General features: G+C 32.2%; 2 protein-coding genes and 1 non-coding gene across 3 annotated transcripts in view; 2 read left to right on the plus strand and 1 right to left on the minus strand.

Annotated features, from left to right (window-relative positions):
* Positions 1–1,095: 1,095 nt before the first annotated feature.
* LOC135844780 (probable E3 ubiquitin-protein ligase HECTD2) lies at positions 1,096–13,830 on the minus strand. The gene is made up of 17 exons (XM_065363127.1): positions 13,563–13,830; positions 13,094–13,235; positions 9,742–10,047; positions 9,522–9,644; positions 9,303–9,436; positions 9,120–9,222; positions 8,952–9,041; positions 8,783–8,847; positions 8,523–8,678; positions 8,269–8,417; positions 6,801–6,988; positions 4,882–5,022; positions 2,186–2,572; positions 1,998–2,072; positions 1,720–1,914; positions 1,537–1,652; positions 1,096–1,454 (listed from the first exon to the last, which is right to left on the minus strand). Exons 2-17 carry the CDS (start codon positions 13,211–13,213, stop codon positions 1,190–1,192), a joined length of 2,613 nt encoding a protein of 870 aa, XP_065219199.1. The 5' UTR covers positions 13,214–13,235; positions 13,563–13,830; the 3' UTR covers positions 1,096–1,189.
* LOC135844781 (heat shock 70 kDa protein 12A-like) overlaps positions 1,103–15,642 on the plus strand; it is a 28,280-nt gene continuing 13,740 nt past the window's right edge. Inside the window, exons 1-4 of the mRNA XM_065363128.1 lie at positions 1,103–1,242; positions 4,111–4,268; positions 4,436–4,569; positions 5,391–5,483. The gene's annotated coding sequence lies outside the window, so the exon portion shown is untranslated. The remainder of the gene's footprint in view (positions 1,243–4,110; positions 4,269–4,435; positions 4,570–5,390; positions 5,484–15,642) is intronic.
* LOC135846110 (U4 spliceosomal RNA) lies at positions 5,814–5,953 on the plus strand. Its single transcript, XR_010558887.1, has one exon. It is a non-coding gene; the product is annotated as a U4 spliceosomal RNA (small nuclear RNA).

The following is a 15,642-nucleotide window of genomic DNA, read 5'->3' on the forward strand; positions in this document are numbered from 1 at the left end:
TTCAAATTTCAAAATTCAAACTAAAAGTTCAAAGTTGGAAATATGACGAAAATTTATTGGAATTTTCATTTCATATGTTGTATAAAACGTTTAAACATATAAACTATAAAATCATTAGATCAGTGGAATTTTCATTCGTTTCTTAGTGAAATGAAGTTTTCCTCCTACTGAACCATCAGAACACTGTAGGAATGATGTAAAGTTTCAGGTTTGTATGAAAAAACATCCTCTAGAAGTTTAACAACCGTTTTCTTCTACGATATAGTTGCTCTATTGTACTTTATATTAGAAGTTAATGTTCTTGCAATTGTGTTTTTTTTCATACACTGCCAGCACACTGAATATTTATCTATGTATCTATCGCTATCGTCGTCATGTTTTGCTGCAACATCATTGAGTTCAGTTACCTCTGCTTTACCTTCAGTACTCATGAATTTGTTGAATCATACACTGATTGAAAAATGTGGATAAAGCTTTGGATAAAGTTGGTACTTTGTACCAAGGGATTCGCTTTACATTTAGACGTAAAGTATGACTTTGAAGTTTTACGTTCCTATGTTCTGATTTCTGATATATTTTTTATAGATCACTCTACTGAATATAAGTTTCCTTTCAAACATTTTTGAAAATTCTACTTTTTGGAGTTTTGGTATTGAGAAAAGAATATCGATGACTCTAAATTTGGAATTCCTAGTGCTCAAAAATATTTGTTCGTTCAAATTTTGAGATTATAGGTAGATATAAATTTTAATAAATTGTTCGTGTTTCTGTTGCAGGTATCTTTACTGGAAACTTTTTAGTTTCTATTGGCCTTGTCACAGATGTGCCATTAAAGTCATTTCTGAGAATTAATTCGAATGCTGTAAACGATGATATACTAATTTTGAATTTGTGTACGTTTTTTAATTCATACAATATTAGATTGAAGTATTTAAAAAATATTTGCCATATATTTTACGCAAAAATATGTCTAAAAAAAATTGTATGCTTGATAACTCGTGGTTATACTTATATCGTGCAGTTTTATTATTTTCTTTCGCTATGTATGTACAGGTCTTGGAAGATACCAGGAGAGAAGAATGATAAATCAAAAGATTAGCTTGATTTGCGTTTATTTTAAAATCAACCAAAAGATTCGTTTCCGAAAATTATTCCATGTAATACGTATCAAGAAAAAAATCGCAAATTACTACTCTAAACCGAATCCCTCAGCGTTTGAAATGGCGAGCGTCAGTTTTTCTCGTAAGATCATCTTGTTTTCATATTTAGGTATAACTAGTTGATTGAAACAGGTGTGAGCTTCTGGTAAATTATCCGCTTTATGTGGGAGTCGCGTTATTTTGAAAGCCATCTCGGTAATTCCTCCTACAGGTATGCGATCGCTGCCGGTGGTAAATAGAAGGAATTTTTTCTTCATATCTTCCGACAAACTCGTGATAATTTCCCAAAAATTTCTATTAATGAAATGAGCATCAGTGTTTTGGTACGATTTTAAGCGAATTATTAGTACTTATTGCGAGTATTTTGTACTCTTACTCTATGAATTCTTCGTTGGGATCAAAACCATCGTATTCAGTGATTTTGCGAAGTTCGTTCAAGTTCGGAGTTTGCGAACCGCATACTAGCATTTCTACTTCTTCTCCTCGTAACATCTGATTAAATATGTTGAATTTAACTCGATGAAAACGAGAATATGATAAAGTTATAAAAAATACGTACGATTAAAGCGTTCGAAGCGCATACGCTGTGGAATCCTAAATAAAATGCTTTGAATTGCTCATAAATAGCTGTATTTAGAATCCAATTCAAGTAGGCGTCCACGTATTCTTGTCTGTTTTCATTCGTTATTGGAATGTTCTCGCCGTTTTCTTTCAATTGAAATGTTTTTATTTCGCCGAATTCTTCGAGTGAGATCTTGAAACGATGTTTAAATATATGAGTAATAAGTATTCGTAAAAAAATGTATGTATTGAAAATATTTGACGATTTATATGTACTTGAAAATTCATTCCCATATCTTCCTCTACATTTCCATCATATTCTAGCAATTCTCTCAGACCACGAGCAACATCCTAAAAAAAATACATTTACGTAATATTGATTCGGCATCAAGTACTTATGAAATATGGAATATGAAAATCGTCATTGCTGATGTTTATTTTTTGCACACTATACGAATACTTACGGGCATTATTTCGTTTAAATCGTCAAACGTAGGAGATTCTATTACGCCAATTTTTTTATTTCCGGAATTAGGAACAACCGGAGGTGTAAGTAATTTCCGATAACAAACCGATGGAAAATGTAAGTCTAATATGTTCGAATTGTACACCGCCAATCCCATCAATACTCCAATTAAATTATATTCTCTTAGACTTCCTTCCTTGTTATCGATACTGAACCAGTAGCAATTTGAATGTGCGTGGTATACAAACATACCATAATTTGAATCGAAAATTTCTCGTACTAGAAGTAGAAACCATTCCTTCGTTAATCCTCCCATATCTAAACCTGGTTCACCGACGAATGATACTTTAAGCTTTTTTTTCAAGTCTTTTTGTTTGCAAGTGATCTGAAATTAAAATTGTGTTGCGTTTGAATTAATTTAATTTGTACGCAGATCAGTTTGAATTAAATTACATAGGTAGGTATAGGTATACAGGTAAATATAACGAATAGTTTTCAAACAAGCCTAATTTTTTTGAAAAATTGAATTTTGTGACGGAAAATTGAAAAAAAATTTCTTATCATTTTATTCATTCGTTCATATGTATTTCGTAATATATTTCAAAATTGAATTCAATAAGCTATTTTTAGAATATTTCTTATTTATATTGTCCTGTTCATTGATGAACATTTTTTCAGATTTTCAGTACTTATCCACGTTTTAAGATTTTATTGAAAAATTTCTAATTGTATTAATTGCAAAAAATTTTATTATTGGAGTTTATTTTCAGTAGATGAAACTTGATTCCAATTACACTTTAGGAATTGAATAATTTACTGAGTTGCTATAACTTGAAAATTTTTAAAACGACTAATCTTGTTACAAAGAGCTAAATATCTTGTTGTAAATTTGGCTCATTGATCTCGTTCAGGTACTTTTAACAAAGTTATTACACTATTACGGCAATAGGTAATTAGGTACAAGTATGGATAAGATCTACATTACGTACGTTGTGTGCGTTGAAAACGAGTGCAGGAAATAACAAGGCAGGTATTTAATTCTCCTAGATAAAGTTTGGAACAGATATATATATAATGCAGAAATTAATCTAATTCGCTATATGAACTTCTTGCCATGACCGCTAGCCTTTATGGCCCTTTTCCATCTGGTCTTTGGTGTCAGTGATTACTAGTCAGTAGATTAGAAAATGACCGCAGATCAATCATTAATTTTTTGGCGTCCGAAAGGACCAATAATTATTTCGAACGAATATCTTATGATACCTAAGGTAGAAAACAGCAAGTTTTTGCTTGTCTTTTTTATGAAAAAGAGATAAGTAATTTAATCTAGGTACGTTTTGTAACGCTAGATAGATTTAATTGATGTACGAGTAAAAAGTTTGAAATTTAAAAAAAAATCGTAGGGACCTTTCGGTGTTTTTTTAGCATACTTATAATGAGCGTCAGTTTTTTAAAGAAAAGAATAAACGATTTGTTTATACTGGTATAGGTACAGACATGTAGAAGATTTTTTTAAATCGAAGATGATAGGTATTGTTCTTTGCAACAGGAAATAAATTTTACCTACACTATTTGAAGTTTGTAAATTCAAGTATCATCGAGTCAGATTGGAAAATGAATGATCTAGTTTTTGACATATTATTGATCCGAATTCCGAGAGGTCTGTAGCAAAAATACGCATCGAATTTCGAAAAAGAATTGACAAATGCTCAATTGATTTAGGTCGTTTCAGAGAAAAAGTGATACTATTAGTATTCGTGATCGATATATTCATTTGAATATTGGTAAAATTTAAAGAAACCGACATCATCTCTCTCTTCACACTTTGAGCAAATTGATTTTCATTGTAAATGAGTTGATGAATTTAATTTAGGTAAGTACGTAATTTTTTAATCTCCTTCGTTTTTGTTTGGCTTGTTACAGATTCCTCAACTTTCGGCTAGAGTAAAAGTTACGATAATTTGTTCGTGAGTGATATGAAATTGAAAAACTGTGAGACAAGCAGATGAATCTCAAATTAACCTGCGTCGTCGATTATCGATGATACTGAGATTCGATTTTTGAAATAATTTCACGAAAAGGTAAACCTTACCTACATAATATGAGCTTGGTTATTTTTTCCTCATAAATTAGAGTACCTATTACGAATGAAAAAAAAAGTGTAAGAACGAGTAACTATGTATTACGCTTAGCTTAGCTCGTTCTTTTGTAATAATTCATCGCATAGTTTATTTCATTTTGTTTCCAGAGTTAAGCGACTACCTAATCTACATGAGGTGATAATTTGATCTTTGATGATTATATTTTTACCGGTTCCGTTTTCATTTACCTATCTACTGACTGAGCAGCTTCAAATTGAATTCAATTATTTTCAAAATACAGGTAATTATTTCTGTATAAAAATTAAAAACGTATAAATATGAAACTCGTGAAAGTTGTTGCTTGTTTGAATTAAGGTATGAAAAAATATTATTGTTGCAGTATATCCTACCTTAATCATTAGTCATTATACACTTCGAAATGTTTGAAAAATTGAATTTTTTGCAACAATACACAGGCACACGAATTACAATTATTTCGTGAGTTGTTATACGTGTGTTGGATTTAGATATATTTTGACATAAGTGCGTTAAGCAAAGTGCAATAAAACAAATCTATTCTATTAAGAATACCTATTGTAGGTACTGTGATTACCTCATTTAAGGAATCATTGACGAGATGAGATCGTCGAACATTTATGTTCAGAAAGAAAATATCTATCTGTGGTGGTTGATGTCTGGTCATCTTAGCTACCAACGATCTTCGAGCATTCAAGATCATTTGTTGTTCTGAATCCTGTAATATAATTCGACGATGAACACCTATTTAGTATTCTTGAATAGATGTACGTAGGTACATGAATAATTATGTATGTATTTGCATCATGCATGCAGCAAAACTAATTATTGTTTCATGGTAGATACGTCCGATTCGTAAAATCGAAGAATTATTCGTATTAGAGAGTACCAGGTCTATAGATTGCGATGTATTTTTAAAATGCTGAGAATTTTAGTCAAAATCGTGTTCACTTACTGTTACAGTGTACGAAATAATAACAATAAGTACAATATAACTAGATATTATTGCTTGCATACCTTGTACAATACTGCATAGACATAGTACAGGCTGCCTAATTATATCTATACGTTACGTTTGTATTACAGACACGTGTTGAATTTGATTTACAAATACGCATACCAGATACCTACAACCTACATCTGTTGCCAGAAGCCGGAACCATCTCATATAATTGTTTGGTAAGTTTTCCTACCTACATAAATACGCCAAATTCGAATTGAATAATCTATTTTTATTTCGGTAAATTAAATGCATCGAAATTAAGAACTTAGAATTGAAACAAATCGAAAAATTAGAAAAATACAAAAATAATATATTGAAAAAGGAAATATGTATTACGATCGCTGTTGCAAGCAACGCGAGCGTAGCGTAGTTGAGCGTAGTACATGAACACTGGATGGGTGATGGTGAAGGTACCACCAATTATTCACCGAACGGTATAGTTTAATACTCGCAGATGAAGTATGTAGCTAGAATGCTTATAAGGTTTTGGCCGGGCGGTTTTCTCTAACTTTGCGCAGTGGCAGTATCGTAACCGATGAGGTTCTACCGAGGTGCGATTATTGCTAGTTGAAAACTTTTACCAATACCCCGCCTAGTGGACGTGAAATACCGTCCGCTGTGGCAATTTTTGGAAGCTCGAAGAGAGCCTATTTATCTTACTTAACATCGACTTGAAGACTGAAGTTTTTCAATAATGAGAATGAGAAATACCATTCTGCATTGGATTTTGATTATGAGAGCTCGCGAGATGAGAAATGTTGAAGATCTTGATTGAATGTTGAACGTTGAACGTTGAAACGCGATGTTCAAAAACTAGTTTGGCATAGTGAATAATTATTGAATTGTTGCTCAGCAAAGGCTGCAGGTCTAGGTACTAGGTACTAGGTAGTGAGATTGGAAGGATGATTCTCCTTACTGCTTATTAAATTAGTAGATTATATTTTGGCGTTTAATTACTGGATGATTTTTGAATTTTTTGAGCCCTGAATTTATGATAACTTGATTGCAAAATGAAAAAAATACCACGCTTTCAGAAATTTTAATTAAAAAAACCAGATGAAGTTTTGAAATATGAAAGAATTGAATCATTCGAGAATGCATCAAAAAGTGAATGAATCTGAAAGGTTCAGAATTTGTATTCACCAAAATGAAGTAGGTAAGTACATTTTTGGCAAAAAATACTAAACTTATTCAAAGATTAATTTTGAACTTTTTCATCAAAATGTCATTCTATTCTCCTGAAATTAAAAAATTTCTCGTCGCTTATTAGGTGCCTAACAAGAGTTAAACTCATTTACAATATGATGATTTCTTCAGCGAATTTAGAGGTTTGAAATTTTTATGATCTTTGTAAATTTTTTATCATAGCTTTTGGCAATTTTTACATCAGAAAGCTGAAATTTGATCCAACGCTCCCTTAAAAATTTATAAATACACAAGTGTTCGGTGATCTACGCATATACGAGTACGAGTAAAAGTAGAAAAATATTTACCTTCGTTAGAATAAATCGTTTCGCCAAAATACTCAAAATGAACGGATATTGACAATAGGCAAATTGTCCAGGATGTCTGCAGTTCTGCCATATGTAGTAATCTCGCATCAAATCGATGTGATCCAAAGCAGAATTGTACAATTCCGAGTAATCTAGTAAAGGAGGCGTACATTCGTTGTTTGCTGCATCTGTAATGATTCAATTTTTTAATTTTTTTTTTTTTCATTTTTAGTGAGATAAGTCCTATTTTATTTGATTGTTATTTTTTCCAAAATCGAATTTAAAAGCAGGGGAAATTTTCAATTTTCTCTTTGCCTCTACGAGTATTGAAAAACACGATTTCATGCCAAAATATACCTACTTACCTGATTAGTGATTACGTTACGACGGATTTCATAACATTGCAGTTTGGAATAATTCCATCTACATATGTATTTGTAAAATGGGTCATGATTTTTGAGATTTAAAAAAAATTCATCTAATCCATAGAAATGGGGTAAAATTCCGTGAAAAATTAAAAAAATTTTATTGATACTATTTTGAGCATTTTAAAGAAGTTTTGAGTCTAAAATTCAGTCATGAGTTTCGCAATTTAAAAAAAAGTTTTACGCGTGATGCGACCTATTCAAGTATTGTAGTATAAAATTTCGTGAGAAATTCCAGAATTTCTATTAATTTTTTCAGAGCATTTTTGAAAAATTTTGAGCTCAAAGGGTCATGAATCATGATCTTTGATGTTTTTGAAAAAGTGTCGTGTGACCTATCAAAATGGGTTAAAATTTCATGAGTAATCCAAAAATTTATATCAAAACTGTTTTGAGAATTTTTGGAAAATTTTTAACCAAAAGTTGAGTTACGATTTTTGAAAAAACACCATGCGACCCTTCAAAATGGGTTAAAATTTTGCAAGGAATTCAAAATTTTCAATCAAAACATTTTTGGAGTATTTTTGAAAAATTTTGAGCTCAAAGGGTTATATGAATCATGATTTTTTATGTTTTTGAAAAAAGTGTCGTGTGAGCTATCAAAATAGGTTGAAATTTTGCAAGAAATTCCAAAATTCCCAACAAAACTTTTTTTGAGCATTTTTGAAAAATTTTGAGCTCAAAGTGTCATGAATCATGATTTTTGATGTTTTTGAAAAAGTGTCGTGTGACCTATCAAAATGGGTTAAAATTTCATGAAAAATCCGAAAATTTATATCAAAACTATTTTGAGAATTTTAGGAAAAGTTTGAACCAAAAATTGAGTTATGATTTTTGAAAAACCACCACGTGACCTTTCAAAATGGGTTAAAATTTTGCAAACAAATTCAAAAATTTCAATCAAAACATTTTTTTAGTATTTTTGAATCATTTTGAGCACAAATTTGGCTTATGATTTTTGAGCTGATTGACAAACAAAATATGTAAGTTGGAATTTTGCGAGAATACTTATTAAAGATATGCTTGAATTTTTTCGATCTTACTAATTAATGCGAGTATTTTGGTGGCTGTAGGAATCCACCATCTGCATTTATTCAATGGTGGTAGTGTCTTATCACCCGATGAAAACTGGCGCACTGTGATGAACTGCATTAAATGGCGTACAATTGTTCGTAGTCTGTTTACTTCGAGACTGCATAAGATAAAATTGATGAATAATTATTGAGAATTTAATATAAACTATTTTTACATCGAATGTTTCTAGTTTATAAAGTGTTATTGTGAGTATAGTACTTACATTTTAAACCAATTTACTAATAATTGGTGATGCGAACTTGGTAAATTGACGCAGTATCTTAGTAAATGAGCGAAAATCAAATAGGAATTTTGAATTGCGAATACTGGACATTGAAGTAGAATATAAACTGATCTGATTTCATCTTTGTCGAAAAGTCTTCGAAGAAAATCATTAATTAATTTTTCTCAACATGAAGTGGGTAGGTAAGGTACCTACCTATCGTGAAAAATTCTTATACTTAAATTTATATGCAAACTTACATTTTCGATTCTTCTAATAACGAATTAAAAATGGCTTTGAGAACGGTATCTTGTATTATGGCTGGCTAAAGAAAGACAAAATGATACATTTTAATTCAGTTGGATAGGTAATTTTGAAAGCTCATGAGTCATGACGAAGGTATTTTTTTCAAAAAAATTTTTTGCTTACCATTTCTAGGATGGCATCGTGAACTGAATAAATAAACTCCATTTTTAAATTAGGATCTTCCGATTTGGCTCCATCTTCGGACGGATCCACCTGTGAAATTATCGTTCGAGTATTTCTTGCCAAAGTCTACTGAATATTTGGAAAAATTCACCCAAGTTGAGAACTTACTTTGAATAAAGCGCAAAGCTCGCTGAAAGAATTGAACGTTCTCAAGTAAAAATATTCTATGTTTATGTAATTATCTTGTTGACGAGCTTTTCTGACATCTTGCCTGAGAAATAAAATAAAGAAAGTGGTCATTTTTAAGATAGGTATGAGGGTACTTTTGAGTTTCGTGATGAAATTACTTACAAAAATTCTTGTCGAGTCTTATGCCTAACGGCGTACTTAGGGTATTGTTTCGGTTCGGCGAAATTATTAGCTTTTCGTAAAGCTACCGAGGAACTTCTCTCTTTAGCATCTAAATTGCTGATTGATTCGATTTCCTGTACAAATAAATAAGTATAGCAAAATGTGTAGGTACCAGATTAGTATAGGTAGGTACTTTGGAAAATGGCGAATGATCAATACTTTGGTAATAGGAGGTAATAGTAAAGACATCCGAGTACTCGGTGATAACAAAACGTTGAAATTCTCCAGTCTTCTAAAAAATCCATTATCGTTTTCATAACGTCCTATGTGCAAGCCATCTGACTATTTATACGTACGCAAAAAATCGAATTTTTTCACAGAATTAATTTAGGTAGGTTGCATTCTTTCACGAAGGTGTGCAATAATAGATGCTGCTTACGATAGGAGGTAACCTGTAGCTAGGAACCGTTGGCTCGCTGCTAGATCTTTGATCCCGAGACCGTTCCCTGATCAAGATTTCATCTACGGTTTCGGTTTCCTCCGATTCGTTATTACGTCGATCCACCGAGTTACGATAACGCAGACCACAAAATGGACAGGTATTGTTTCTGGTCGACAGAAAATCCAAAGCAGCGATGTTAAAATGCCTGTAATGGTTTATGGCCAGCTTGCAAGCCGAACATATTCCGAAATAAGACAGCGAGTCTTCTTCTTCGCATTCCAAATCGTGTGTTGTTGTTTCTTCCTGTGAAAATTAAGCACACCTTGGTGTAATTACATAGAAATACCTAGATACTGTATTTTGCAAATGCAGCATTGCTAATTCGTATTAGGTTGCGAACTTGTTGAGAGATCTTTGTAAAGTTACAATATGAAATATCGTCTTTCGGTAGAAAACCTCCCTTTTTTGGCTTTCTATCCTCTTTCCACACCTTGACAGAAACTTGTTTTTGAAGAAATGAAACGATGAAATTTTCTACTATACATACATACTTGAAGCCCCTCCCCCCCCCCCCCCTATCAAAAGAAAAGTATTCAATATTGCTTTCAAAATTTTTAACCAGAGTTCGGTGGGGTGCTGAGATGAATGGGATGAGTATAAAGTAAAGGGATAGGAGAGTTCAAATTTCCTCTCCTTTTTCTGAAGTAATCTTCATAGCATTTTTCTTCCAGATCTCATCAAATTCCAGAAAAATCTAAAAATTTACCCGTTCTTTAAATCTTAAAAAATTCTGTCCCCACTCACCAACTTTTTTTTGTACTCAGGTAGGTACCTATTGAAAATGTCTTTAATACTTATGTAGAATTCTCCTAAATTTTTCATAGAAATTCAGGAGGACTCAAAAAATAGATTGTAAATTTTCTGAATGCACCGGAGACTCCAAAACGACCTAAACCTGGTAGTTTTCGTGAAGGGGGCTAGGTGGAGGAACAATAAAATAATTTTCATATGTGACTCGTTCTGGCAAAAGGGACCATAGGTCGGAAAACGTTTTTTTTACAGTAGAGGCAAAAATGTAAAAATAAGTCAAAATTTTGAAAAATTGTTTTTTAGCATGTGAACTGTCATGTGACACAGCCACAACACGTAATTTGGCCGAAAAGTGTGTTGAAAACGCATTTTGAAGTGAGCATCAGTCGAAAATTGGAAATATTGAGCGCTCATAACTTTTAAAGCTTTCTGGAGGCGGAACAAAGCATTCTACGGAAAAATGATGTTGAGGAAAATTGTAGAGAATTAAATTTCCAATCGACATATTGTCATTAGTTTTTTTCTGGGAAGCTTAGTTTTCAATAAATAGCAAAAAAAGTAAAAACTAAAAAAAAAATTTTCATTTTATTTTATTTGTTTTACGTTTTTATAATGTAAACGTGTTCTTATCGTAAATTTAACTCATTCCATGTTATTCTACACACTTTCTGGTACCAGAATCCATTTTTTGAAACACTATGTACCTTTTCTCGAAAAACATCACATTGTCAGTTTTCATGCATTTTTTTCTTTTAATGTGTTTTTCTCAAAATCTTGTTTTTCAATCCTTCAAATTCAAAAAGTGGAAAAGAATGAGCTAGGATGCTGGAATTGGTCTCATTCGACTCGGTATGATGTCTAGTTTTCAAAATGGCCAAAAAATTGAAAATAAGAAATCCGACTTGTGGCCCCTTTTGTCAGAACGGGTCACTTTTTTTTTGGAAAAATAGGTTTGTATACCTGTATTTATTAAAAAGTTTGAAAATCACTAGGAAAACAGCTTTGTTGAATTGTAGTATTTTTTTCAACTCTCCAAATCTCCAAAAATGAATTTTCACTTGAAATTTTGGTTAATTTTAAATTGTGCATGATGTCTGTAATTTTTTGTGATGAATTTTTGAAAGAACTTGTGGTCAAAAATTAAATAATTTTTTGAACATTCCTATGTTCAAGGTATCCATCTCTACTTTTGCATCAATCGACCCCCCCCCCCCCAACGCAGTTTTTACTGCAGAAAAAATTATTTTGGGTATAATTTTCAGTGCATCGTGTTTCAAGGTTGAATTTTTTGAAACCATTGAAAAAAGTCATAAAATGTAGGTGGATGAAAGATTTTTCGAAAAGAACTGTGAAGTGTCGAAAAATGTGATAGAGTTGCTCTAATTCTGGGAATCGAATAGGTAGTTCCGTTTTGAGTTTTTTTTTGACCCAAGTGCGAGAAATGTGATTTTAGAAAATCTTGAAAAGTGTGACTGAGCTTTTTCAATTTTGAGAATCTTTTAATAATTATTTTGGTGATGTTATAAATTACATATAATTATTTTCATGTGTGAGGCTCACTTGACATCGGTGAAAAAATTATATTTTTGGGTGCCAAATTATTTAAGAAAATATGTACCCCAAAATATCAAAAAGTGACAAGTGTGATTAGTCATCTGCTACTCTGGGCATCTTCTGTTTTGAAGTACGCTGAATAATTTGAATCTGATCAAATTTCAACATGATAGCTATTTTAAATTTGATTTTCGTTTACTCAATAATGAAATGTTTGGCCAATTTTTGAAAATTTGTGATACCAATCTTCAAAATTTTGGAAGGATGTTTTGCATAAATTGTTAGATTGAATCAATTTTTTTTCATTTTCTTTTTATTTCGAACTATTAAGATCAGAATTTTCTGGACACGAAACGGTTCTATTTTGAAAATTAGTCGAATGAATTCGTTTAATTCCTGAAAAGGGTGATTATCGAGGAGGTCAAGTTTTCACGCGTAGTTTTCTTAAATAGGGCAATATTCATTACTCAGTCTACCCTATTTGGACTGCTTGTATCCTTCTTCTCCCCTGCTATGCCAAGTTCCTTCGTTTGTATTTAATGTTTCCTTAATGATGTCATAGCCAAGCCAAATATTCTCATAAGATTATCGTTTTATGATATCATTTTTTTTGTTGAATGCAACGTTTCTCTGAAATTTTGTTGTCGTTTTTTCGTTCCTCAAAAAAAATCTTACTTTGGAGGTATCATTTTTTGTGAAGGTGCGTAAGGGAGGGGGATGGGTTGGAAAAACATTAGGAAAACAGCTCGTAAAACTGGAAAAAAATTATTCAAGCGTTTTTAAAACTGTGCCATCGCTGACATATTTTTTTTCCAAGTTGATAAATTAATAAAAGTTACGTGCATTGCATTATATGTATTACAAATTATTATTTGTATAAAGTGCGTCTATAATCTAATTACGTGAAAATACTAAAGCGAAACGAATCACATTGCAATATAGGTAGGTAATAGGTATGGTATGATTTTCGAATATATCTACATACTTCGTCCTGTAATGGTGATAGGTGATCGCTGGCATTTTGTACATCTAGTAATTTTCGCAGGCTACTTCTCAATCTACCATTCCTAAGGGAGTTTCGTACTTTTTCCCACAACCAAGTCATAAATTCAACATGGTATCAAACTCTGAAGTTGAAAAAAAAAGAAGAAAGAAACATATCTTCTTATATAAAAACGAACTAAAATGTGTAAAAAATTCGTAAAAAAAATTGCGTCTCAAATTCAAGTGAAATTGGAAGTGACGTAGGTATGAGTGTAAAGTTAACAAAATTCTTACAGTGCTATTTTAAGGTTTCGTCGTACGAAATATCGCAAAACAAATCCCAAAACAATATTCTTTCTTTGGGTACTTTTATTATTTTGTTTTTAAATTTACGACTTCGATTAATAGGTATTTTTTTTTTCAAACACGTGGGTTTTAGTCAAGTACGCAATTAATTTAATGCCGCTTACTTCGAAAAGAAAATCGTCGGTTGGATTAAAATTACGTGTATGCAGGTCCACGTCAAGTCGCCGATTTCGTCGACAAAGTACTGAAAAAGGTCTCGGTGTTTAATTTAGCTATAGTGCTGTAGAGGTGGGTATTTTTTTCTACATCTAAAAAAACCACATACACACACACATTCGCGAAGTACCATCGAATAGAGGGAAGAAAAGATATAAGGATTGTACGCGGCAAATATATCAATCAATTTGTGAGTAGTACATTAGAAAAACATTGAATCCATGACAACATTGGTCTTGTGTATAATCCGAAACATTGTGAAAATTATTTTTATCGATGGGTCCATTCTCAAGGCCTGAAATTATCGCGCTAGTTATAACGTTAAAAGCCGCGTGTTCATTTTTTCCCTCTATGGCCAAAAGAACGGATTGTAATTTCTAGACAGAGTGTTCCTAAAAGTTGCACACGTGTAAATTTAAGAGACTGGTTTTTTGAGATTTTTTTCACGTAATCAACTCGAGGTGATTTTGAACAGGGTCTCGTCGAGATGATCTATTCGATGGTCGCACGATTTTTCGGAGATGGGGTATTTTTCAGAATGATTTTGTTCGAGAGTGTGTATTTTTTGAGCACACTACCGCCTGTAGTATTATATCGCGTGACTACTTATGGGGAGAGTCTATTTTCGAATGCATTATCATCAGCTCCGGAGTGCTATGGAAAGGTGGCTAATTCGAGTTGAGATAATCTTAGTATACTATAATGGACCTCAAAAAATAATATCGCGTTCTAATTCGGTAATTTTTTCCTTCGGCATCCTTTTTATAAATAAATCATAACGAGCTCTTACGGAGTCGTCATTATGTCCTTATGTAGAATAATTACACTTACTTACGTATTTCCCTATATAAGATTAAGAATACCAGAATAACGCTCGAAAAAATTCGGTTGCAAGGAAATTTGTACATTGCTAATTCATATTGTACTTGGTATACCGCATCGTTACATCTTACTAGATGTGCTGATTAAGCTGTTATATAAATATGTGTGAACGGTATCGGTATCACATTTACACGTATATATTTTTTCAACTAAATTCTCTCACCGATTCGGTACGTTTAACTCTTTGGCCTGATGTCCGGTCTAATGGACTGTGTCTAGTGTATCGAACGGATTTCTGTACTCGTATAACGGCGATTTTGCATCGTTTAATTGTAATTATACGCTGGCATGAGTGTTTGAAAATTCATATTTAATTTAGCCAGCTGTGAAGCTCTTCATCGAGTTCGACTGAAGGTTATTCAGTTCGAATGTTCTTGGAAGAGGATTGAAATTGAACTTGAATTTGGAGTTAGTGTGATCTTTTATGGGTGAAAAAGATTCCTTGGCAGTGAAAAAGAGCTTGGTGTAGATTAATCTAATGATTCATGAAAAACAGAATGGATTTTTTTTTTTAATCAAAATTTGAAATATAATTATTAATCAGTGTTTTTGTTTTGGTGTAAGTGTCGCAAAGGTCACTTACTTTTTTCAAAATATAGGCCAGGGAGACGCTGAAGGCTCAAATCCGAAAAATAAACATTAATATTTGAATCTAGCGACTTCAAATTAGTAAGAATCGACAATTCGACATGTCACATCACATTTTCATGACTTTTCAAACATTTTTCAAAAAAATTGAAGGGCTGTAGACACACTGAAGGTATGCACTAAGAATTAAAACATCCTTGAATTTAGTGCCCGTGAAAGTGTATTGAAGGACACGTCGTACCATTTTAAAGAATTTTTCGGTATTTTGACCAAGTTTAAGGACGCTTGATTGGGGGGGGGGCTCAGAGGTGTTGGGAAAGAACGATGAGGTAATATTCGAACTCAGTCCCTTTACATAGGTAGAAATTGATGTGCTACTTTATTTTTGAAATTTTTTTAGATTTTGTTTCAAGTCTGGAGCCTCTTGTGAGACATCTCAATCCGATCCCCCATCACTTAAAAAAGGTATTAAGATCCCATTTCGGAGATTGATTTCTAAAAAAAAGAATTTTAAAAAGGTGCCACTATTATTTTTTTAAAATTTTTTAATATTTCCTT

The sequence above is a fragment of the Planococcus citri genome, chromosome 4 (genome assembly GCF_950023065.1).
Source record: "Planococcus citri chromosome 4, ihPlaCitr1.1, whole genome shotgun sequence".
NCBI lineage: Eukaryota > Metazoa > Arthropoda > Insecta > Hemiptera > Pseudococcidae > Planococcus > Planococcus citri.

Coding starts and splice junctions, on each gene's coding strand:
- LOC135844780 (XM_065363127.1), bottom strand. CDS start 13,213: ATGACTTGGTTGTGGGAAAAAGTACGAAACTCCCTTAGGAATGGTAGA. Junction 5,023..6,800: donor AACGATTTATTCTAACGAAG/GTAAATATTTTT, acceptor ATTATATTACAG/GATTCAGAACAACAAATGAT. Junction 1,455..1,536: donor CCCAACGAAGAATTCATAGA/GTAAGAGTACAA, acceptor TTTCATTAATAG/AAATTTTTGGGAAATTATCA.